The 25,565-nt window shown below is 43.6% G+C and overlaps 1 protein-coding gene across 2 annotated transcripts in view; it reads left to right on the top strand.

Annotated features, from left to right (window-relative positions):
* The window catches only part of DBNL (drebrin like), a 50,441-nt gene extending 28,224 nt beyond the window's left edge, over nt 1-22,217 (top strand). The window contains exons 8-12 of one of the 2 annotated variants that reach the window (XM_073622194.1): nt 1,542-1,635; nt 1,743-2,048; nt 2,137-2,222; nt 12,391-12,472; nt 17,284-22,217. In XM_073622194.1, the coding sequence (XP_073478295.1) occupies nt 1,542-1,635; nt 1,743-2,048; nt 2,137-2,222; nt 12,391-12,472; nt 17,284-17,423 (708 nt within the window). In that variant the 3' untranslated portion in view covers nt 17,424-22,217. The remainder of the gene's footprint in view (nt 1-1,541; nt 1,636-1,742; nt 2,049-2,136; nt 2,223-12,390; nt 12,473-17,283) is intronic. The other variant, XM_073622195.1, reaches the window with a different exon arrangement.
* Nucleotides 22,218-25,565: the final 3,348 nt, after the last annotated feature.

Here is a 25,565-nt window from a genome sequence, read left to right as displayed (position 1 = left end):
AAAAACTGATGAGGCAACGTGGAGGATTCCAATTTAAAGACTTAATTGATGAGGTGTTTCCTGTGGGAGGAGGAGCCATGATCTCTCGGGTGCTGTCCTGAAAGACGTTTTGGAAACACAACTTTGGTAGTTCTGGTTTGTTTGCTATACGCATTGGGGCCATTTCACGTTGATCAGTTTTTCTTCCGTTTTTGTCTTAACAAAAGAATAAGAAAAATGCATGACCATTAAATCCTATGGAACTCCTGCATGCACCTCCCCATTTTAATGACTCAAAAGCGCATCAAAAACGCATGTTTGTGTTTTTGGTGCAGTTTGAGTCACTTCCTTTTTTGCATATGCATTTTTACCATGTATTTGCAGTGGAACGGTATGAAAGCAGCCTTAAATTTTAAGGAGATAAACCAGTTTAGGGCTCTTTCACACTGGCTGACTCCGCAAGCAGATCTGCCTGCTCAGCGGGGGGATCTCTCTGCTGATCCCCACTGAGCAGGTGGGTGACAAGTCCAAGTCGGCTCTGCTGATGCAGAGCGGACACAGCCCACCCTCTATGGGCAGTTGGATGTAAACGGGACCGCCTTTCCCCCAACGGTCATCTGATCCAATCCGCCAGACGGATGGGGAACAGATACCCCATCAGTCTGTTTTTGGAGGACTGGATTAAGTCGGATGTCGGCAGGTGTCAACGAACACATGTCTGTAGACATCCGCCGCTCCATAGAAGGAAATAGATGGTCCAATCGGGTCCAACTGTGTGAAAAGGGGGCCTTAGGTGCGAGTAGACCTCTGTGGAATATGGCCAAAGAAATAAAAATTGGAATCTAAGGGCCCTTTTCACAACTTTGTTTTTGATCAGTTTTTCATTTTAAAAAAAAGTGGCAGGAAAATGCATCCCTTTAAATCAGGGGGTCTCCAAACTTTCTAAACAAAAGGCCAGTTTACAGTCCTTCAGTCTTTAGGAGGGCCAAACTGTGGCTATTGGAAGTAGAAAAGGTCCCGATGTCTGTGGGAAAAATTGTGCCCCATTTGTGTTAGTGGGAGGATTTGAACCCTTTCGTTGGTGTCAATGGGAGTAATTGTGTCCCGTCATTGGGAGAAACTGTGCCCCATCGTGGGTGTCATTGGGAGAAACTGTGCCCCATCGTGGGTGTCATTGGGAGAAACTGTGCCCCATCGTGGGTGTCATTGGGAGAAACTGTGCCCCATCGTGGGTGTCATTGGGAGAAACTGTGTCCCTTCGAAATAAGTTGATCCAAGAATCTGTCTGTTGAGCAGGGAGAGCCAAACACTGATTGAAATTTGACTGGTCCCCGCTGAACCATTGTAATTTCAAAAAGTGTATGGCCATCTTAACATTTGAGAGGATGTAGATCAGCGCAGACACATTAATGAATACTGCAGAAACTGCTGGAAGCCCAATGGCGGTAATGTGCTTGGAATAAAGACACTAGAGGAACAGGGAAAAGAGTTAAGGAAAGACCACCTTTATTTTTATTTTTTTTTAAGAATTTAAGCTTTCAACATTTTAATCTTTTGCCCAGAATTCTGCTGCCCAGCGAACGGTTAATGCCCGAGAGGTGTTTATGCAGAAGGAACGTGCATTCCCTAACGCTGCCCCAGTGAGTGCACAGCCTGGTGAGTCTCAAATGGCTGTATGTTGTGGCGTCTTTCCAAGCTCATTCTGTGTGTTTTCTGTGACATCACACAGCGTGTCTTTTCTGTTTCATGCCGTCTGTCTCCAGGAAAGCTGCGCAGTCCCTTCCTCCAGAAGTCGACCAGTCAGTCTGAGTCTCCTCCATCATCCCCTGTAAAACGGGCTCAGGAACCCCCTTCATCACCTGTGTATCGTGATAAGGAACCCCCTGCATCACCTGTGTATCGTGATAAGGAACCCCCTGCATCCCCTGTGTATCATAAGGAACCCCCTGCATCACCTGTGTATCGTGATAAGGAACCCCCTGCATCACCTGTGTATCAACAGACACCCCCAGAGTCTCCTCCTTCCCCTGTGTCTCATCCTCCTGCAGCACCCACTGTCAAAGTAACAGGTACAGAGAACAGCACTAGTGGCACTAGACATAAGGCAGCTTTTAGGCTCTGGAAATAATTATTCTGGTTTTGTTTTCTTCATTGCAGAACAAATCTCTGCTCATCAACAGCAGGAGGAGGATATATACCAGGAGCCCCAGGAAGATAATAATGTTTATGAAATGGCACCCCAGGTAAGTGGGAGGTAGGGCTTGTTCTGTGTAATAGGAGTCAACTCGTCTCTGGCTTTGGTTTTGGGACAGTTCGTTGTATCAGTGTGTTGTACAGAACTCTGCTGAGCAAGGTGAGGTTTGTATCCATACTGAGGAGGCAAGAGGCACTGTGAGACACTGATATGAATATAGCAAGTTTAATAAGGAAGTGAATACAAAGGAAGTAAAGACATAAATACACAGCAAACAATGATGACAATGCACAAATGAGCCCAGAAAGAGAAAGGGAAATGAATCAGATGAATATAAAGAGAGCGCAAGGCAGCATTCTATGTACAACATTATAAACTGGGGAAATAAGCTAGCTACATAAATTAATTCACTGATTGCAAGCAATATAGGGGCTTTTGCTGCTGACCTCCTCTTTTTTTCTAATTACCTGGCTGTCCTGTTGACCGTCCTGTCTTGTTTTAATATTTTGAGTCACTAACTGACTCCAATTTTCCTAACTTTAAAGCAGCTGATAGTTTGTTTGAACTAAGGCTGCTTTCACACTGTGGCGGGCGTTGACGGTGTAACACTGCTAGTTTTATCGGAGCTCTACCGTTGTTTTAGCGGTGCTATTCGGCCACTAGTGGGGTGCTTTTAATCCCCGATAGCGGCCGAATAAAGGTTTAAATGCGCCCGTGTAGCGCCAAAGCGCTTTCGCCAGCAGTGCCTATTCATTTCAATGGGTAGGAGCGGTGTATACACCGCTCCTCCACCACCCCAAAGATGCTGCTTGCAGGACTTTTTTTAACATCCTGCCAGCGCAGCGCCCCAATGTGAAAGCACTTGGTCTTTCACACTGGGACTGTAGGGGAGGTGTTTTACAGGTGCTATTTTTAGCCCAAAAGCGCTTGAAAAACGCCTCACTGTGAAAGTGGTCCATGAAGCTTTAGCTACATACAGTATACAGTGCTGGGTTCTGGCTGTGAGACAGAGACTTCCCGTCTCTTACCTGGCTGAACTGCTCTCAGCCATTCATAGGCAGCTTTGTCTTTTGTGAATGAATACAAAGCTGCCTATGATTAGCCAAGTCGGAGAGTGTGACCTCATCAGCCTGCCCCTTTGACTCAGCCAATCAAAGAAAGGTTTGTATTCGCAAAATACAAACCTGCCTATGAATGGCTGAGCACGGCTCAGACCGACTGCCTTGTGCCGGGTATGAGATGGGAAGTGTCTATCTCACAGCCGGAATACAGCACTGTGTACTGTATGTAACTGAAGCTTCATGCAGTTTATACAGCATTTGGAGACACTGCAGCACTTGAAGGAAATAGTTGGACCAGCTTGGGTCTGGAATCCAAGGGGGCTCCACAGTAATCAATATGAAAGCGTGCACAGGTGCTTTCAGGCACCACAGAATGTCTCCAGTTTAGCACTGTTACTATCAAAACATTTGTCCTCTTTCAGTTTATCCACAATAGATTATGCAGAGTCTGACTATCTTTTGGCTTTGGCTTTGGCTTTTGGTTCCTCTCAGAACCCTGGCAGGAAGATCACTGTCATCCTCCCACAGTGCAGACAAAACATGCTGCCATGCCCTGATTCTCTTTAAATTCCAATAGATAATCCAGCTGTGGGTTACTTATGACTCTGCTTGATATAAAGCACCAAAGTTATGGCTACAGGCTCTTTCCACTGGGGTCCTAAGCCCTTGATGAAAATGCCAAATGCACCAAAAACAGATTTTGATGCACTTAAAGTGGAACTTCAGTCATTTTTTCATCTATTAAATCTTCTGCCCTTGTTTTAACTTTGGATAGTAAAACTTTTTTTTTTCTGTCAGTAAATACCTTATACAGCCCACTTCCTGTTTCTTGTCTGATAAAAAGCCTAGGCTTATGACATCATGCACAGCTCCTGCTCTCTTATGAGAGTTTGCCAGGAGGGGGGGGGGGGGGACGAGTCATAAAGGCCAATGAGAGCTACAGGGCTGGAGCTGTGCCTCTGTGTAAATCCAGGAAGTGAACAGGCAGCAGCTCAGCTGCCCATAGTTAAAATGGTTGCAGCCAGACTCGGTGGAGGGAGATTTCTGCAGCATATTTGGCAAGTACAGAATCACAGTACATATAAAATAATATGCAAAGTGGTTGGAGGGAAGCTTCAGAATGGTAAAGATGTTTTCTTATCGTACTTCACGGGACACAGAGCCATAGTAGTTACTATGTGGTTTATAGGCTACCTTCAGATGGACACTGGCACGCCCTAAGACAAAAAGTGCACTCCCTATATAACCCCTCCCACTACTGGTAGTAACTCAGTTTTTTCGCCAGTATCTAAGGTGTTGGTCACGAGTAAAGATGTGCTGTGTTGAGCTCCTCTGGAGGCTAGCCATGCAGCCGAATCCATTCAAAGTGTCTTTTTGGCCGAATTGAATGGTACCCGGGCCTCGTATCCAAAGAAACGAGGTCTTGCCTGTAACGCTTCTCTTTTTAGAGAGCTGAACCCCCGGGATCCAGTACTTTTTGGTATTAAGGCCATAAAGTTTTACTGGTGGTGGTGCTAATACAGGTCCAGGATTGTGGGTTTCCCCAAGGATCCCCAGCTCCTGAAGGTTTAATGGAACCCACCGTGAAGGATGAAGATTGGGTCTGTTGGTTTACCACAGAAAACCCTGTGGCGGGAAAGGTAAGTGGATTTTTCTCAGAAATTTTCAAAATTTTCTTATGACTGTCTCCTTTAATTTTGTAAATGTTGTCATGCCTATGTGTCACCACTGGGGGCTGTATAGAGCACTTACCATCTCGTGTTTCTCAGAGAGCTCACAATGTGTCCAGGAAACAGCAGTTTTCTTTCTCCGGCCGGCAGCAGACCTTAAGTCTGGGGGGGGGGGGGGGTTTCCTTCCCACCAGACTCCCCCCTGTGCTGTGTTTTTTTTTTCTTCCCCTCTTCTCGAGGAAAGAGCGCTTCAAAAAAAAAAAGGGGCGCGAACGGCACGCCTCTCGGCGGCTTCCAATCCCCACCTTCGCCATGTCTTCCCCTCTCTCTCTCTCTCTCTCTCTCTCTCTCTCTCTCTCTCTCTCTGTGATCCCATAGGATCGAAGCCTGCTCTTGCGAAAGAAAGAGTAAGGACTGTAGACAGCGGGGGGGGGGCTTAGCACGGCATTGGCGTCCTCCAACGTACGGCACGTGAAGGGGTGTTTTAAAATGAACCATTGTTGCTGTTGCAAGCTGTGGAGGGAGCAAAGGTGGCGTGTAAGAGATTTGGTGACACAGGCATTCCTTTTGGCACATTTACTACTGCATCAGGCAGAGCATTAATAGCAGCAGTAGAGCTGGACTATTGCTAAAGCAGTGGATGCATTCCTTCTGGTAGTACCTCTGTTTTGTGCATCGGGCTATGGTCGGAAGGGAGGTTAAAAATGCCTCAAAAAAGGGCTCTAGAGAGACTATAGTCACACAGAAGCCTAGAACCATCTCAAAAAGGATGGCATCCTCCCCTGAGAGTAATATGGCTGGTCAGAGTGAGCCATTAGGAGGGCCAAGTGTTGCAGCTGCTCTTAACACTGCAGCCCCTGTGTATATTACTAAGGAGGTTTTTTCTTCAATCATTTTAGGTTTGGAGCAAAAAATTGATGCTATAATCGCATCCCAGAGTGGGACTATTGCGCAGGACCCTCATGCTGAGGAACAAGGGGCAAGCGATGACAAATTTCTCTCAAGGGACCAGGAAGAGGCTGAAGTCTCCTCTTGAGAGGAATTCTATAAGAAATGGGGAATTCCAGCAATTGACGCTGCTATATCCATAACAAAAACCTGACTTGTCCAGTAGACAATGCTCATATGCTAAAGGATCCAACAGATAAGAAGTTGGAATTACTTTTTAAAAACTATTTTTCGCTCGCAGTTTCAGTCGTTCAGCCTGCGCTGGCAGCGATCGGTGTATCTCAGTTCTTAAAGGACCAGTTTATAGAGGTGCTCAAGGTTATTCCTGATCAGCAGGCCCAGGATTTGGCCGGGATATCAGAAGCGTTGTGTTTTACAGTAGACACTATGAAAGATTCTATTCTCCAGGCCTCACGGCTCAAGCTAGGGCTGATACATGTGCATAGAATCCTATGGTTGAAAAATTGGTCAGCTGAAGCGCCATGCAAAAAGCTCTTGGCCAGTTTCCCATTTCATGGTGAACGGTTATTTGGAGACGATCTGGATAAGTATATCCAAAGAATATCTAATGGGAAAAGTTCCCTTTTACCGGTTAAGAAGAAGTTTAAGCATTTTTCTTTTAAATGTGCTTCTTCTCCAGTGCCAGGGGCATCAGCCTCCAGGCAGTCACGACGGTCTCCACCATCAGGTTCAAGAGGTAAACCTCAGGGTCAGTCCCAGGGCCAAAAGAGGACCTGGGGGAGGAAGCCCATAAAACAAAATACTAAAGCCTCCTTATGAAGGGGCGCCCCCGCTCGCTCGAGTGGGGGGAAGGCTTCTACAGTTTTCAAGGATGTCTGGCAGGAACAATGTCAAGACAGATGGGTGGCTTCCTCAATTTCTCTAGGTTACAAACTAGAGTTCGGAGAGTTCCCTTCTCCTCGTTTTCTCAGATCAAACGTTCCCAGAGATCCAGTGAAAAAGAAGTCTTAGGATTAGAGTTTTATTCAAGTAATAAAAGAAAGATACCACGCTAGGGACACACATATAACAATAACTTACCCGGCCAGGGCCTTTATCCAGATATGGTAAACGGTGCCTCACAATGGTCCAAAGGGTATAGTCAACTAATTTTGGGCATTTTCTGAGCACTCTGTTGGAACCTTCCTGATTGGGGGATTTGTGCTGCTTGCTGACTATACCCTTTGGACCGTTTTGAGGCACCATTTACCATATCTGGCTAAAGGCCCTGGCCGGGTATTTGGCCGCAAGTGTATCTAGCTTGCCATATGGTAAGCGCGCATTTCATGTGGTGTTGACACTCTGGTTGCGGTGGAGGATTCGTAGCTGTTTTTTATTCCATTTATACACTTGATTTATGGATTTTGGGCTATGGACAGTTGCACAACTGATGAACATTTACCCTATATTTACTTGTGTTTTATTATTTATGATCTTTTTCATAGTAATTTCAATATTCACTGTTTATGCTCTGAGCATAATCTTCTTTATATTTTGGTTAACACTTAGCAATATTTGTTATATCAATTCATGTTTTTTCCTAGCGCTGCTACATTTTTTTCCAAGGTTTTATTCAAACCTTTTCACGGTTCCAAAATCAAACTGGGATGTCAGACCCATTTTAGATCTCAAAGATCTAAACCAGATTTTGAATATCTGTTCCTTTTGCATGGAGTCAATCCGATCAGTAGTCTCCATCCTACAAGGGGGAGAATTTCTGGCGTCAGTCGACATCAAGGATGCTTATCTCCATGTGCCAATTTTCCCCGCTCGCCAGAAATTTGTACGCTTCGAGGTAGAAAATCTTCATTTTCAGTTTGTAGCCCTGCCCTTCGATCTAGCTACTGCACCTCGAGTATTTACAAAGGTCCTGGCTCCTCCTTTAGCCAGGTTAAGGGCTCAAGGTATAATGATATTAGCCTACTTAGACAATCTACTCTTGATAGATCAGTCGGTAGCCCACTTAAACCAAAGTTTGGTCACCGCAATCAGCTACCTGGAATCCCTAGGTTGGATTTTCAACCTAGAGAAATCCTCCTTAACATCATCAAGGAGATTGCGGTACTTGGGGCTCATCATAGATACAGTTCAGAAGAAGTGTTTTTGCCCCAGGAAAGGATCGATTCCATAAAGGAACTGATTCAGTTGGTCAAAACAAAGAAGAATTCTTCTGTTGGACTTTGCTTGAAGTTATTGGGAAAGATGGTGGCTTCTTTCGAGGCCGTTCCTTATGCGCAGTTTCATTAAAGACTGCTGGAAAACAGTATCCTGTCAACTTGGAACAAGAAGGTCCAAGCTCTAGACTTCCCAATGCGTTTATCCCCCGAAGTGCGTCAGAGCCTCAATTGATGGTTGATATCCAGGAATCTTCAAAAAGGAAAATCCTTTCCACCAGTCACCTGGAAGGTGGTAACAACAGATGCCAGCCTTCTGGGCTGGGGAGCAGTCCTGGAAGAAGCGTCTGTCCAAGGGAAATGGTCCAAATCAGAGAGGACCTTGCCCATCAATATTCTAGAGATTCGGGCAGTACGCCTGGCCCTAGAGGCCTGGAAGCTCAGACTACACAATTGTCCTGTCAGGATCCAATCTGACAGTGCCACAGCAGTGGCCTATATCAATCACCAAGGGGGCACTAGAAGTCGTGCGGCCCAGAGAGAAGAGAATCATATTCTATCTTGGGCAGAAAACTACATTCCTTGCCTATCAGCAATTTTAATTCCAGGAATAGAGAATTGGCAGGCGAACTACTTGAGTCGCCAACAATTTTTCCTGTGAGAATGGTCCCTTCACCCCGACATCTTTCTGTCAATATGTCAAAGATGGGGGGTTCCGGACGTGGATCTGTTTGCGTCCAGGTTCAACAACAAGATCGACAACTTGGTGTCAAGATCAAGGGATCTGTTGGCATACAGAACAGATGCCTTGGTTTTTCCATGGAATCAGTTTTCACTGATCTATGCGTTCCCTCCTGTTCTGCTGCTTCCGCGCCTTCTTCATAGGATCAAGCAAGAAGGGAAGGAGGTGATTCTTGTGGCCCAGGAGATCTTGGTTTGCCGAGATCATAAAGATGGCGGTAGGGGACCCTACCACTGTGGCCAGACCTTCTCTCGCAAGGTCCGGTATTCCATCCTACCTTAGAAACACTAAATTTAATGGCTTGGCTATTGAGACCCACATTCTAAAAGACCGTGGGCTGTCAGCTTGAGTAGTTTCTACTTTGGTTAATGCTAGGAAGCCAGCCTCCAGAGTCATATACTATAGAGTCTGGAAGGCATATGTCTCCTGGTGTGAATCCAGGGGTTGACACCCCAGAAAATATGTCATAAGTAGGATCCTTGAATTCCTACAGATGGGATTAGAAATGAAGCTGGCCTTGTGTACTTTCAAAGGGCGGATGTCGGCCTTATCTGTGTTTTTTCAACGACCACTTGCTTCACACTCTCTGGTTCGTAACTTTATTCAGGGGTAACACGGATTAATCCTCCAGTGAGGTCACCCCTGAACCCTTGGGACTTAAATTTAGTCCTGTCGGCATTACAAAAAAAGCCTTTTGAGCCAATACGAGATATTCCCTTAGTCCTCTTGATGAGGAAAATTATTTTCTTTATTGCCATATCTTCTGCAAGAAGAGTATCAGAATTGGCTGCTCTTTCTTGTAAAGAGCCATATTTGATTATTCATAAGGATAATGTTGTATTGCGACCTCATCCTAAATTCCTACCGAAGGTAGTGTCAGGTTTTCATTTAAACCAGGATATTCTGCCTTCATTTTTTCCAGAACCTCGTTCTGTGGAAGAGAGGTCACTACATTCTCTTGATGTGGTGAGAGCAGTCAAGGTCTGTTTAAAAGATTTGTAAAACAGATGTTTTGTTTGTGTTGCCAGACGGTCCTAAAAGAGGACACGCAGCGTCGAAATTTACTATTTCTGAATGGCTTCGTCAAGTTATTGTTCAAGCTTTTGGTTTAAAGAAGAAAATTCCTTATTTTCATATTTAAAGCGCACTCCACCAGGGCTGTTAGTGCTTCTTGGGCAGTGCATCACCAAGCCTCCATGGCTCAGATCTGCAAAGCCGCAACTTGGTCTTCAGTCCATACATTTACCAGTAGGGATGAGCTTCGGGTTCGAGTCGAACTCATGTTGGACTCGAACATTGGCTGTTCGCCGAACAGCGAACAATTTGGGGTGTTCGCGGCAAATTCGAAGGCCGCGGAACACCCTTTAAAAGTCTATGGGAGAAATCAAAAGTGCTAATTTTAAAGGCTTATATGCAAGTTATTGTCATAAAAAGTGTTTGGGGACCTGGGTCCTGCACCCAGGGGACATGGATCAATGCAAAAAAAAGTTTTAAAAACAGGAGCAGTGATTTTAATAATGCTTAAAGTCAAACAATAAAAGTGTAATATCCCTTTAAATTTCATAGCTGGGGGGTGTCTATAGTATGCCTGTAAAGGGGCGCATGTTTCCTGTGTTTAGAACAGTCTGACAGCAAATTGACATTTCAAAGGAAAAAAGTCATTTAAAACTACTCGCGGCTATTGCATTGCCGGTCCGACAATACACATAAAAGTTCATTGATAAAAAAACGGCATGGGAATTCCCCACAGGGGAACTCCGAACCAAAATTTTAAAAAAAAAAGACGTGGGGGTCCCTCTAAATTCCATACCAGGCCCTTCAAGTCTGGTATGGATATTAAGGGGAACCCCGGCCAAAATAAAAAAAAGACGTGGGGGTTCAGAAGAGGAGACGCGTCACACAGCGGGAGCCTCCCTCCATGCCAGCATGGGTGGGAGCGGCCCGGAGAAGAAAATGAAGAAGATGATGAAGAAAGAAGATGAAGAGAAGAGCGGGAGCCTCCCCCCATGCCATGGGTGCGGAGCGGCCGAGGAGAAGAAGATAGAAGACGCCGTGGAGGAGATGCTGGACGAGAACGCCGGAGGAAGAACCAGAAGAAGATGAAGGAAGATAGAAGAAAGAAGAAGCATTTAAATAAAGGAATTGTCAAAAACTGTCTCTTGTCATTTTTAACATTTTTGACAGTTTTTTAGTGAAATGGTAGGGGTACAAAGTACCTCCTTACCATTTCACACGGGGGGGGGGTGGGATCTGGGGGTCCCCTTGTTAAAGGGGGCTTCCAGATTCCGATAAGCCCCCCGCCCGCAGACCCCCACATGAGGGCATGTGGCCTGGTACGGTTCAGGAGGGGGGGGCGCTCTCTCGTCCCCCCTCTTTTCCTGCGGCCTGCCAGGTTGCGTGCTCGGATAAGGGTCTGGTATGGATTTTTGGGGGGATTCCATGCCGGTTTTTTTTTTTTTTTTTTAATTTTGGCGCGGGGTTCCCCTTAAAATCCATACCAGACCTGAAGGACCTGGTATGGAATTTAGGGGGACCCCAACGTCCTTTTTTTTTTTTTTGTTAATTTTGGTTCGGGGTTCCCCTGTGGGGAATTCCCATGCCGTTTTTATCAATAAACTTCTATGTGTCGGACCGACAATGCAATAGCCGCGAGTAGTTTTAAATGACTTTTTTCCTTTGAAATGTCATTTTGCTGTCAGACTGTTCTAAACACGGGAAACATGCGCCCCTTTACAGGCATACTATAGACACCCCCCAGGTACGAAATTTAAAGGGATATTACACTTTTATTGTTTGACTTTAAGCATTATTAAAATCACTGCTCCTGAAAAAACGGCCGTTTTTTAAAACTTTTTTTTGCATTGATCCATGTCCCCTGGGGCAGGACCCAGGTCCACAAACACTTTTTATGACAATAACTTGCATATAAGCCTTTAAAATTAGCACTTTTGATTATTCATGTTCGTGTCCCATAGACTTTAACGGTGTTCGCGTGTTGGAACGAACTTTTTTCCTGTTCGCATGTTCTGGTGCGAACCGAACAGGGGAGTGTTCGGCTCATCCCTATTTACCAGATTCTATCAAGTAGATGTAAAAGGACATGAGGATATCACTTTTGGGCGCAGTATACTGCAGGCTGCAGTATAAGTTCTCTAGTCTCTTAGTGCCCTACTTTTGTTGCTTCTCCCTCCCTTCAGTTAGCATTGCTCTGGGACATCCCACATAGTAACTACTATGGCTCTGTGTCCCGTGATATACGATAAGAAAATAGGATTTTTATAACAGCTTACCTATAAAATCCTTTTCTTTGAAGTACATCACGGGACACAGAGGTCCCTTCTTTGGTATACACGTGTATTGCTTTGTTACAAAACTGAGGTACTCCCAGTAGTGAGAGGGGTTATATAGGGAGTGTACTTTTTGTCTTAGGGCGTGCCAGTGTCCATCACCTGAAGTTGGCCTATAACCCACACAGTAACTACTATGACTCTGTATCCCATGATGTACTTCAAAGAAAAGGATTTTACAGGTAAGCTGTTATAAAAATCCTATTTTTATTGCAAATTATGTGAGCAGACTGCAGTTCCTCTTTAAGTCTTAAACAGCACACAGACTAACCAAATGTGGTCAATGTAATTTATGCATAAAATTCAGTTGCTGAGTCATTTTTCCTTTTTCACAGGAGCAGGAGGAGCCGGTTTATGAAACAGGAGTAGATGAAGACCAGGGACTGTGTGCACGAGCGCTCTACGACTACCAAGCTGGTGGGTGTATAGGACAATAAAGATTTGTGGTTATTGTATAAGCAGTGCTGGACATAGCCTAGTATTAGCCTAGTAGTCAGTGCACCTGGCATTTCAGTGGGACCAGTTCATGGTGATATCTTCAAAAACTGCATTTTCAGTGCCATTTCTATAGACCAGGCCAAGTCAAAAGAAATGAAAAAAACGTGTCTACTTAACATCTGCCAAGCTTTTTAAAATGTGCGAACGCTACGTAATAGCATCTCTTTTCCATGTGGCAACTTCCCCTATTGGACCAGATCAGATAGCTCAGGCCTTTAGGTGGTTCATCTCATGAACCCAGAAGCACAAGGAGCTGTACAATCCTTTTTTCCACATTAGAAAGACCGTAATTGTAAAGAATTCAGATGACATTGTTTTACATGTCATCACAGATTTGGATCAGGCGTCATCAACTAGAAAAGTGTAAAAGCTAAATAAAAAAATGCAAGCGAAATTGTCAGGTAACAACTGTGCTGTCAAGCCTACTGGCAAGAAGAATAAAGGCTTTGTTATTTGACAGTTTTGTGAGCGCTGTGTTGCAGCAACCCAGAGAGAATATTTTATGTCAGCACTTGGCTCATGCTGGAGGTAACATGGTTTATGTATGGTTACAGACAGAACAGTGATCTCAGAGGGATAACCTATAAATAAATGAACACTATGTTATCCTTTGCAAATAAGTTTGCACTATTATAACCATATGTGGAGACTGCTGAACTCTTTTCTAAAATTTCCAGTTCTAGTGACCCTTGTGCTTTAATACTTTAAAGAGACCCTTCCACTTACTTTAAGTTTCCCAGGCAAACATGAAAAATCACTCTTTGCATAATTTCTCATATATATATATATATATATATATAGTGACCTAGGGAATTGTTGGCTCTTGTGGCATTTATACATTGAATCCATGGCAGACAGGAACTATATTTAAGGGCCTGGTAGCTCACTTTTATTATGATGGCAGAAAGCAAAACAGTCCAAATTAAAGTTTCCCACACGGGGTATCTTCCCAAATTTCAGCAGAATACAAACATTGAAAAATACTGAGCCACCTGGCTCAGAAACTCACTCAGATTCAACTGCAGTACCACGTTGCACCTCAGTTTCTGACTCTGTTGCCCAGCCCTCCTGGATACTTGGTTCTCTAGCCTTTAGTCGTAGTGCCCTGCTGCACAACCCACCTCTGCCCTATGGATTGGGGTTCTCCTGACACCCCGACAGGAACCGACCTGACTCCTGGAGATCTGCTGCCCTTTCATCTCCCACCCTGGGAGGGGTCTCCAAACTGGAAGCTCTGAGCTATCCCCAGACCTGAGTATGTAATGACCCTGCACACCTGTGTACTCAGCCAGGTTGCAGGCATCTAGCAAAACCCGGACATGGTATTGAATGTTACGATTCAGAACTACACAATCTGGAGAAAGCCAAATACACGCTTTATCTGCCAAGAAACTAGTCTGGAACATCGGATTTACCCTAACTGCAAATCCTGTGTCACATTTTCCTATAGTCTCAGTCACAGGACCTAAAATAATACAGCAATTATCTGTTGGTCCTGCCTGTTCCCTGTTTATGAATTAAATTCTGGTGCTGGACAGACGCTATACAGCCTTCCTTCAAATGGATAATTCCCAGTGACTAATTGCCACCGCTCAGAATCCTCCCTACCTCATTACGTACGCACATGTGCTGTAATTCTGGAGGAAGCTTTACCAATGCTCAGTCCAGACTCGCTCTTAAAGCTCCACTTTGCCTCACTTTGGCCTTTAGGAGAGATTCTTAAATCTACCATTGCAGCGGGTTTACAGCCCTGCACTGTACCTGATGATGCCAATGGACCGGCCATAGCTTGGAGCTTCAGGTAGAAGAGAAGACTGCTGGGGTCCTTAGACTAGATGTGCATTTAAAGTGTTCACATTTACAGAACAAATGAAAAGAAGAACTGCCACTGTACATTCTCCTCAGCCCCAGCTGTACTTGCCTGTGTGTGTGTTAAGCATGCCCACGCAGCCCATGTAGCAATCCAGGGATGTTAAATTCCCACTGATATCTGTGCAGCACTTCCAGGATGGATCAAAGTGAATCAGATTGGTCAGCACTGGCATAGAGCTTGGCTCTGATCCATCCCCGAAGTGCTGCAGAGAGAAGAGGGAGAATAGTGGGGTTCTCAAATCCTTGGACTGCTAAAAAGGCTGCATGGGCACTGACATTTCGGCATCCATAGAGGTAAGTACAGCAGGGACTGGGGGGGGGTGTAGGGAGTGGCTGTACGCAGGACTGGTACAAGGCAGATGCGGGAGGGGCCACTGCCCTGGGCGGAGTGTGGGAGGGGGCGCCAAAACACTGGAGCATCATGCTTTGTCTCAGCCTCTGTGATGCTAATTCTGTCCAGCCGAGAATGTGCCTTTACCTGCTGCAGGCTTCCCCAGAAAGGACAGACACTCTCCTGGGCACAGATCCCTGACAGGCTGGGCTGCTGGATCGGACAGTGAGAGCGCCAGTACAGGTGGGTGGAGCAAGCAGACAGCACAACACTGAAGCCCTGATCACTGCTTTCTGCTCAGCCGACATCAGAGCTTTCCTCTCTCCTCTGGCCAACTGAAGATAAAAAGTCACAGATAACAGACTGATTTCTCCTACTGTAAATACAGACCTGTTCTGCTATCCACACTTTGCAATGCTGTGCTGTAAACCTGTATTGACCCTTGCAGTGCAGGTTTACTAAAGTAAAAGTAAAATGTTGATAACTAGGTTAGAAATATACTGGGACTTTTCAGGCTCTACATAGATGTATTGCACACACATGCTGTATCTTTATGAAAATCATGCATTTTAAAAAAAAACGTAGTGTGTATGTGCAATACATCTATGTAGCACCCGAAAAGTCCCAGTATATTTCTAACCTATGGAAAGATTTGACCACAAACAGGTGGTGTAATGCAGCCCAAAGTAAAAAAGTCCACCCCTGCAGTGCTGGGAGAAAACTTGTACTTGCTCCAGCCAGCTGCAGTGCTCTCCTCCCTCCACCCAGACCTCAGCATTATCATATACCATCCAGGAACATTAACATGTATGGTATGATGAGGCTGGAGTGTGACCACAGCCACTCACAATTCACCCAGGAGCTCCACAGGACCAGTCACAGCACTGGGAGAGCCTAGTGGACCAAGAAATAAGGTAAAGCTGGGTACACACAGATCACAATTCTTTCGGTTTAGCAGGGACCAGCTGAACTTTGATCTATGTGTGGCCTTGCCTGTGAGAAGCCGCCCCATCAGATCAGCTTCTGTAGAATGGGACTGCTGGAAAACCTTGTTCGACCAGCGGCTTGCAGCCAATCGGCTGCAACGTTGATCAATGTATTCTGACAGACCCCACTGTCAGAATATGTGTCGGTAAAGGGGATTTATGCATCTACCTCTCTTGTGTAGATGGATGATTCTGTTAGGCTGGGTTCGCACTGCTGTGCGGAGCGGCTCTCAGCAGGGGTCCGGTGCGTCCCTGTTCTCCATTTCAGATCTGATTTCGGTCTTAAATTTTGGCTGAATTTTGACCAGAAACCATGGATGCCAACCTTCTGCAGCATTTTTTACTGACAAAACATGGGAAATTTACTGGCGAAACACCTTTTTTACTGGCAACCTGAGAAATTACAGAACTCCTAATTTTTTATTTTATTTTTTTTACTGATTTTTTTTGTGCAAATACCATGCTAATTACACGAAAATCGTTCATTCTGTTCTCTTACAAGAATTTTTTTGTGCTCATTTTGTGATATTTTCACATGAACTGGCATAATCCGCTCTTGAAAGCTGTGTACTATTGATCAGATTATCAGACAATCGCTCCAAATGCCCTTGTTTTCATCCAATGTTCTCATCATGTGTACTAAGCATTAATGAGCATTTAACGCATGCACAACCCGGGGGCGGGGATGTTTGCCCTGGGCGCTGAATGACCTTGTCCCGGCACTAGCTTTACGGTGTTCACCTTTTTCTGAAAAGGTGACCTAAACCATTAAAATGCAGGGGGAGGCTGATGGGACCACTGCAAAGGTAGATTTGGTCTAATTCCAGGAGTTTAGCTTTAAGCAATGACATAGTTGAGCTGCTGGTAGGAGAACGCCTCAGGAATATTATAATTGGACCAGACTAAGTGTCTGCGTTATCATTGTCCAAACTAAATAGCAGAAGTTGGTTTTAATCCAAACGGACCTCAAACTACTGTGTGATGTTGTGAGAAGCGTATCTTAGAACACTATGTAAAATGGAAAAACATTATGTACTTTAATGCATAAGCTATTCTGTTAGCACATGATCACATTTTGTATAAGGAGTTTCTACTTGTTAAAAGCATAAAAAAAAGTTTGTTTGCTAGTCTTTCAGAGCCTATTTTATCATATAAAACTAATATAGGCAGATTCCAGAGGTGAGTCACATTCGTAACCACGAAGAGACCACATTTAGAAATACAGCAAAGAAATGCTGACATAAAGTTCCCGACAAATGCTAGACAGTTGGGGCCTTATGAATAAAAAGTGTGCTGATAAGAACATTTCTTCTTGCTAGTAGCAACCAGTCATCTTCCAGCTATCAATCTAGAGTCTGTTGTTTGAAAACAATATATGTAATCTGGTTGCTGTGGGTGATGAGAAAACTTCTTGTACACTTTTTATATGTACATGCCTGTATTTAACTTTTGGGCAGTTAGACTTTCACAGTAGATCTCCTCTTTAACACAAAACAGTATTGGCTAATGGTACTCTTTATCTGTCCCTTTCTTCCATCCAGCGGATGACACCGAGATCTCCTTCGATCCGGATGACCTGATCACACACATCGAGAGGATTGATGATGGATGGTGGCGTGGATATGGTCCTAGTGGGAACTATGGCATGTTTCCTGCCAATTATGTGGAACTGCTGGAGTGAGAGACAATTGGGAACCCTGTTGGTTGAAAGTGAGACCTTACAATAAGAGAGGCCCCTACTGCACTGATACAGTTATATTACCATGGGCTGTAACCACAAAAAACACCTAATGTACTTAATGAAACACTCTATGTTTAACTGTGACACAGATGGCTGATTCCACTATTCATCACACCCAGCTTTGTACTTTGTCACTTTTCAGTTTCTGAATTAATATGGACCAACCATTATGACCAAAGTAGGCTGCCCATTATGATCACAGTGGCTAGGGTACTTTACTTTCCATGACCTAGTCTATATGGACAGGCCTGCCTATACCTAACGCTGTGTTTTTATTTCTTCAGCCACATTTAATGTAGAGTTCCACCTCTTTCGCAAATCTATTTTAAAATATGGATACACAATAATGTAACTTTGTAAATGGCATTCATTATCTTTAGATCTTAAGAGTTTTCGTTATTCCCAATGGCAAGTGATCCAGCTGCCTTTGTTGCCATGTGGGCATTATGAACACAATGAAGTATTGTCCGTATGCAAAGATTCTTTTAACCATAGAAAGACCCTATGACATCCAGCAAGATTTTAATGTTCCCTGTTAGATACAGTGGATATTTCAGGTGTAATGGAACAAAATCCAGTAGGTAATGAATGCTGTAGATCAGATCTTCCAGCATCAGATTTGTCAGAAAGATGGAACTTCCCATTAAGACAAGCATGAAATTCTTCCACAAACCTTTTCCTTCCCAAGTGCAATCCTGGTTACCAGCACCCACTGCTGTACATCCTCTGTGTGTATTCTCCTCATTCCAGTCATTCCCTTTCCATACACACATGCATTGCCTTTTCACCTATATGTAAAACAAATGTAAAGTCTGACGATTGTTGGTTTGACACTTCCTATTATTGATACAACATTCCATTTCACAATTCATTCTTTAAAACTAGCACTTTCCTTGGCTATCCATTCTGCTTATACTGTAATGGCCAGGTACACTTTATTTTTTATGCTACTACATTAATCTTGTGGATGGTTTTAAAGTGCCCCTATCAGACCAAGATCACTTTGTATGATAATGCATACTTGTAATAGAAGAGTCACTATACTTACTTTCCAGCACCATGTTTGTTGTTCTGCTGCTTCTTCGCTTCTCCTTGGCTGCTTCAGGTATTTACCTGCCTGGATAGGTGAAACCCTGAATCCCTCACTGTACTCAGTAGTTTCTCTTGCCGGTTCATATGTCCTGTAGTACCATATAAGCAGGAGAAACCACAACATGTGGAGGGAGGGAGCCACATATTCTACATGTGAAATAGCTGCAGTGGCTGGAGAGAAGATAAGCTGAATTTCTGAAAACGAGTCACTGGAAAGGTAAGTAATAGCGACTCTTCTATTACAGGCATGTTTACTATGCAAAGTGACCCTGTTATGTTATTATGATCCCTTTCTCCATTTTCAGTGTTTTAAAAGTAAAAGTCCTTCCTAGGAGCAGGTCTCGTAAGATAATTGGTACTATTTTTATTACGCGCAATAGAGGATTTGGGAGGAAGGGACCTTTTAATGTAGGGCCCTCCACCAGGATTCATTGGTACCACATCCCTTTTAAATACAATATTAAAAAACAAAGAAACCTAACACAAGAAAACGATATGGGATTTTTACAGTACAACACCCAATTTAAAAAAAAAAATGCTTTTATTGATACATGTCCAAATGATCATGCATACATTAAAAGTCCCTGCATATAGAGGTACATCTGTACAAAAGTTACATAGTTCAGCCATCAAGGAGAAACCTAATCCATGGTGTTCTCTTCAATAATGACAGGTAAGGGGTATTGATTGCTTATAGCTTCTTCAACGTGCTTCATGGGACAACTGCCCGCTTCTTCAGGAAGAAAGCAATAAATGCATCTCTGAAAATATAAAATGCATCAGAAACAATAGTCTTCTATACAAATCTCAGTTTTCCATCACAATGGTACTGCTATAAGCAATCAATAGCCCTTACATATATCATAATTGGAGATAACACCATGGATTATATTTCTCCTTGATGGCTGCACCATGTAACATTTTATACTTTTATTTTGTATAGATGTACCTCTATATGCAGGCCATATTAATGTTTGTATGATCTTTTTTGGACATTTATCAATAAAAGCAAACTATTTAAAAATAAAAACTGGGATGTGGTGTCATAAAAATCCCATATAGTTTTTCTCTCTCCAATTTAGATTTCATACTGGAGCCTTGCTTTCTCTGAAGTCATGGTTGGGTTACACCAATCGTCATCGTCCTGTCCAAAAAGAATTCCTTTATTGGCCACTGGGGTAGTCTTATTGGACAGTAAAATAGCAGTTGGCGGTACTTGGTCTTGAAGTCAGTCACCAATGACAAGAAAAAGCAAAATTAGAGAGGACAACAGAAGAAATGTTCCTGGCTAATAGTGGCAATGGACGGTTATCTCGTGGTGCCTGTTGTAAAATGGGACTTTTACCTTTGTGTATATTGGAGTATAGGCTCTTTTTTAGTTTGAGTTTTCAAACAGACCCAAAGGATCTGAAGCCTAGTTTGACTCTTTGATAGATATGGTGGTCATAGTTTTAACTATCAAAATTTCAGCTTTTATAAATAAAGTTCTAATAAAAGAGCTGAAAATACTTGTGTAATTAGTCTTTTTGATAAGCAAAAATGAATGAGAATTTAAAATTTAAAAAGTTTGTGGTCGACTGCAGTCTGCGGCCTTTTGAAGTGAACACTTTTCACTTTGAAATACACTGAAGAATATTTGACTTGGATTTATCACTTCTTTCATTCTGGTCACACAGATTCCAGATAGAATTATTCCCATAGTGAATTATCCTTAGGGCCAGTTCACTCCAGATGCAGTTCTGTGCAGTTCCGTGTGCTTTTTTCTGCACAAAATGCATGCACAGTGTTTTCCATGTATTCCAATAGCTCTAGTTCACACCATGCAGTCAGTTTCTGCACTGAAAACTGACCGGAAACTGACTGCATGGTGTGAAATAGAGCCATTGGAATACATGGAAAACACTTTGCATGCATTTTTAGTGCAGAAAAAAAGTGCACGGAACTGCATCTGGTGTGAACTAGCCCTAAAAATGCATGCACGGTGTTTTCCATGTATTCCAATGGCTCTAGTTCACACTATGCAGTCAGTTTTCAGTGCAGAAACTGACCGGAAACTGACTGCATGGTGTGAACTAGAGCCATTGGAATACATGGATTTTGTGCAGAAAATAAGTGCACAGAACTGCATCTGGTGTGAACTGGCCCTAAAAGAATGAGGGCATTTTTTTAGGGATATTAGCCATTTATGAGGGATTGCCTTTAAAGAAGACATTAAGAGCCCTATTCCATGCTATAAAAAAAAAAAAAGCTGCCACCAGTAGGGGGCACTGTGGAGATGGTAAAACCTATCATCTGCATTTGGTTGAATCAGCAGGTGGTTCACTGCAGAGCAGGGAGACTGCAGTCCATGCTCTTTGAAACAAGATTATCTTCAGGAAAGGAAAATCCATCATATCAACTACAGGGACAAGTGCCAATACATAATTCATACTGCAAATGCACTTCTACTTTTTTTTTTTTTTGTTATTCATGTCCACTGTCCACCAATTTTCTGCTTAATTATGACCACCATGTACTGCTCGAATTTCGGCCTATTGCTGCTGAAATTTGGACTATCGATAGCTTAAACGGTTTGTTAATATGAATGAACCAAGTGTTGTTTTATGCTAGAAACCATATGAAGTGGATACATTGGGTGAAAGTAGCCCCTGGGTATGCACAGATATCTGTATCAAAACAAAGTTGCCTAAAACTGCACCAATCCATAGCAACCAATCAGCTGTTTGCTTTTGTTATCTAACTTGTTAAATGACAGTGAGCATAGATGCTATGGGGTGTAGTGTATGTGTTGTGCCTGAATGTATGGTTTTATACATCTCTACATTTGATTGCATTGATCAAAGCATGTAGAGCTGGTTTCCCATTGCAACCAACCAGAGTCTACCCGCTTCTCATACTGCAATACAGTCTCATCCATAGCTTTGGACATCAATTACAGTTTGCTTTTGATGAAGACATTTAAAATATTCTTTTTGTTTCTATTCAGCCGTCTGTACTGTATAATTCTCCTCCAGCACCTTTTCAGGAAATCCTGTTTAACCTTAAACCACATGTATAACAGATGTATTGCGCTTTTATTCTGTGGAGCTCAGTTTATCCCACTTGAAGTCTATAACTCTTTCATCTGCTATCAGAAAAATAAGTTATAAATATCTCACCTCTGAAAATTCAGATATGATCGGGGGGTGGGCTGGGTTGCAAGGCTTGCTTTGGAAGCTTAAAGGGGAATCCAGCCTTCAGGAAAATTCTAGGTCAGTGATGGCGAACCTTGGCACCCCAGATGTTTTGGAACTACATTTCCCATGATGCTCAACTATACTGCAGAGTGCATGAGCATCATGGGAAATGTAGTTCCAAAACATCTGGGGTGCCAAGGTTCACCATCACTGTTCTTGGTGGATATTGTGGATAAACTTGTGCTTGAAGGAGTTCCCCTTTAAGTGGTCCTCTGGTGCGGTTGGTTGCTTTCTTGTCTTTCATGTTCTCTGTCCTAATCCCACTGTCTGTGAAAACATTGATGTAAGAGATTGAATACAATGACATTCTCTGTGAAATTACATTATGATCATGTTGGAAGGTTTTATTATTTTGCCTTTTTTGTTTTAAATCGTTAGAATATAAAATAAAGTCTTTGATAATGTGCACTGGCTTTTTGTGTTCTAAACTTCTTATTCAAATGTAGGTTGACTAAGGATTGATTTATTTATATTTGACTATTTTTATTTCAGGATTTATTTTTGGGGCCCTCCATGTATCAGATACACAAGTCCAAAAATGTAAACATAAGTTTAGGTAAAACTAAAAGCAGAAGAGACATAACATAGTTAGTATAATGTGCTCCTTTCACTTTCAGTAGAAATCTTGCATCTTGAATCGAATGCCAAAAATCCAACATACTGGTTGTACCCAAGTCGATCGATGGATTGACTTGGGTGCATTCAGCTTGCCCATTGATGGTTTGAATCATCTATGGTCAGCTTTAGGCTTTATTACAGCTCTGTAGCTATTAATACATAATTGGGCATGGTTTTCTTAATGCAAGCCGTGTAAAAACCTGAATATTATTTGTTATCAGCCTATTGCTGTACAGCAAAGCTCAAGTGGGGGAGGGAGAAGCACCACAAGGAGCTAGTCTGTTGTGCTACAGTGCAGGTAGCATGAAAATGAGAGGGGAGAACAGAGCGACAGAGGGAGCTGCTTCCCATTTCACTGTCCATTCATAAGCTTGAGAAGTAATAGATATGTAAATGTTGCTGCTGAAGAGAGAAATCAGGGCTCTGGCCAGACAGAGCTGTGTAAATATCAAGACTGGACAGACAAATACTAATCTTTTTGGAAGGTAGAATGGCCATAATATGTATTTCTCCTGTGTATTTTATCGGTTAGTATGGCGTTATTCTTAAAGGGTAACTCCAGTCAAAAATGTTTTTTCCTATTAATAGTATGTTAAATATCTTTTATCTTTGATATTATTCATTTTCTGGATAGCTGATTGTTTAGCTTGGAAAGTCTTATCTAAGCCAGACAATATGCTTCTTCCTGTCCTTCACTGACAACGCTATCTCCCTTTATCTGAATTTGCTAAGCTGTCTTTCACTTCCTGAAAAGGTTGTGGTCATTCTTAGGCCCCTTTCACACTGGGGCGGTTTGCAGGCGTTATTGCGCTAAAAATAGCGCCTGCAAACTGACCTAAAACTGCCGCTGCTGTTTCTTCAGTGTGAAAGCCCGAGGGCTTTCACACTGGAGCGGTGCGCTGGCAGGAGAGAAAAAAAAACTCCTGCAAACAGCATCTTTGGAGCGGTGAAGGAGCGGTGTATTCACCGCTCCTGCCCATTGAAATCAATGGGGCAGCGCGGCTATACCGCCGCTATGCAAGCGGTTTTAACCCTTTTTCGGCTGCCAGCGGGGGTTAAAACCGCACCGCTAGCGGCCGAATACCGCAGCTAAAACGACAGTAAAGCAGCGCTAAAAATAGCGCCGTTTTACTGCCGACGCCCCCACCGCCCCAGTGTGAAAGGGGCCTAAGACAGGCACGCCTAGACCTGCCCAGCCCCGCCCCCATCCCTCCTATCCTTCACAGAAGATGATCTCCTCCTGTCTTCATAGCCTTGTTTTGGCCAGCCACTTCTGAGAGAGGAGGGGAGGGCAGGCTTTGGAAGTATGTTCTGTTTGTTAGAAACTGTAAGATTACAATGCAACATGCTGCAGATTTTCTACAGTGTAGATGCACGTGGTTGTTTCTGCATGGCACTGTGTGCATGGTGTGGCACACGTCCAGCTGCTGTGAACAGCGGAGGGAGCTGCAGAAGAAATATGAAAGAAATAAGGTACAAAGAAACATTTTTGAAAGTTTGGAAGGATACAGATCGATTACTATTGCTCATTAAATGTGAGTAATGAGTTTAAGGCTCTGTTTCCACTAGTGCGACTTGTCATGACACACAAAGTCGCATGACAAGTCACAGCCCATTGATTTCAATGGCAAACGTTCCCATCTATGTGACTTTGAAAAGGTACCTGCACCACTTTGATGCAACGTTGATCCAGAGAGTGTAAAGTTGGATCAAAGCTGCACTCTAAATCGCACAGCTTTGGAGTCGCACTAGTGGAAACTTAGCCTAGGGTTAGAGTGCGACTTTGGAGTGTGACTTTGAGTCCAACTTTACGCTCTCCGGATCTAAGTTGCATCAGAGTAGTCGCATAGATGGGAACGGGTACCAATAAAATTAATGGGCTGTGACTTGTCATGCGACTTTGGACACAGTCACATGACAAGTCACACTTTCACTATTGTGACCCCAAAGTTGCATGATTTAGAGTGCAGCTTTGGTGCAACCTTACACTTTCTGGATCAAAGTTGCATCAAAGAAGTTCAGGTACCTTTTCAAAGTCTTTGATTTTCAAAGTCACATAGATGGGATCGGGTGCCATTGAAATAAATGGGCTGTGACTAGTCATGCGACTTTATGTGCCCAAAGTCGCATGACAAGACGCACTAGTGGAAACTGGGCCTTGGTGTGGTTGCCTGTACTGTTCCTTTAGTGCAGTGATGGTGAACCTTCGCACCCTAGATGTTTTGGAACTACATTTCCCATGATGCTCATGCCGTCTTCAGTGTAGTTGAGCATCGTGGGGAAATGTAGTTCGAAAGCATCTGGGGTGCCAAGGTTCACCATCATTGCTTTAGTGTATAGTGATCATTGTAGCCTGAGCTGAAACCCCAGAGCACTTCCGGCTACACTGACAGTCGTCGTCTCCCCCCCCCCCCCCCCCCCGTGTGTATACTGTATATGTGCACCCCCAACACCCATTTTTTCTTAAGGCCTGATGATTTTCTTCCATGCGAGTATAGCATTCCATAACCGTGGTCCTTGGACTGCGAATTTTCATTCTCCCTTTGATTTTGTAGCGGGACTTGGGAATGAGGAGAAGGTTTTGGTTAGTTGATCGAAGACTGCGCTTAGGTGTGTAGCGTTTTATTTTCTCGCATAGATATTGAGGAGCGTTTCCTCGTGTGCATTTGTGGGTGAGGCAGAGGGTCTTGAAAGTGATCCGGTCCTTTACGGTTAGCCAATGTAGGCTTCTCAGATATGGGGAGTTCCCAGGGTTTTTTTCCTGTTACCAGTCTTGCTGCCGTGTTTTGGATGACTTGTAGGTGTGCAATCTGGTATTTAGGTAGTCCTATGTAGAGGGAGTTCGCGTAGTCGAGCCGGGAATTGATGATTGTTCCAACTACTGCTGCTTTGTCCTCTTCTGGAATGAAGGGAATGAGTCTACGTAGCAGGCGGAGGAGATGGTGAGATCCACTGACTAGTGATCCTATTTGTGCATCCATCAACATTTCTGAGTCAAAGATGACTTCGAGACTTTTGGCTTTGGTGCTTGGGGGTCTGTCCAAGGATGGTGGGTGGTGTCCAAGGCTTCTCAGTTTTTGTTTTACGGTTTGCGTGGAGAAGAAGCTCTGTTTTGGATCCGTTGAGTTTGAGGGAG

Source organism: Aquarana catesbeiana, linkage group LG03 (genome assembly GCF_042186555.1).
Source record: "Aquarana catesbeiana isolate 2022-GZ linkage group LG03, ASM4218655v1, whole genome shotgun sequence".
Lineage (NCBI taxonomy): Eukaryota > Metazoa > Chordata > Amphibia > Anura > Ranidae > Aquarana > Aquarana catesbeiana.
Note: the sequence above shows the minus strand (reverse complement) of the source record. Positions and strands in the feature narration are given on the sequence as shown.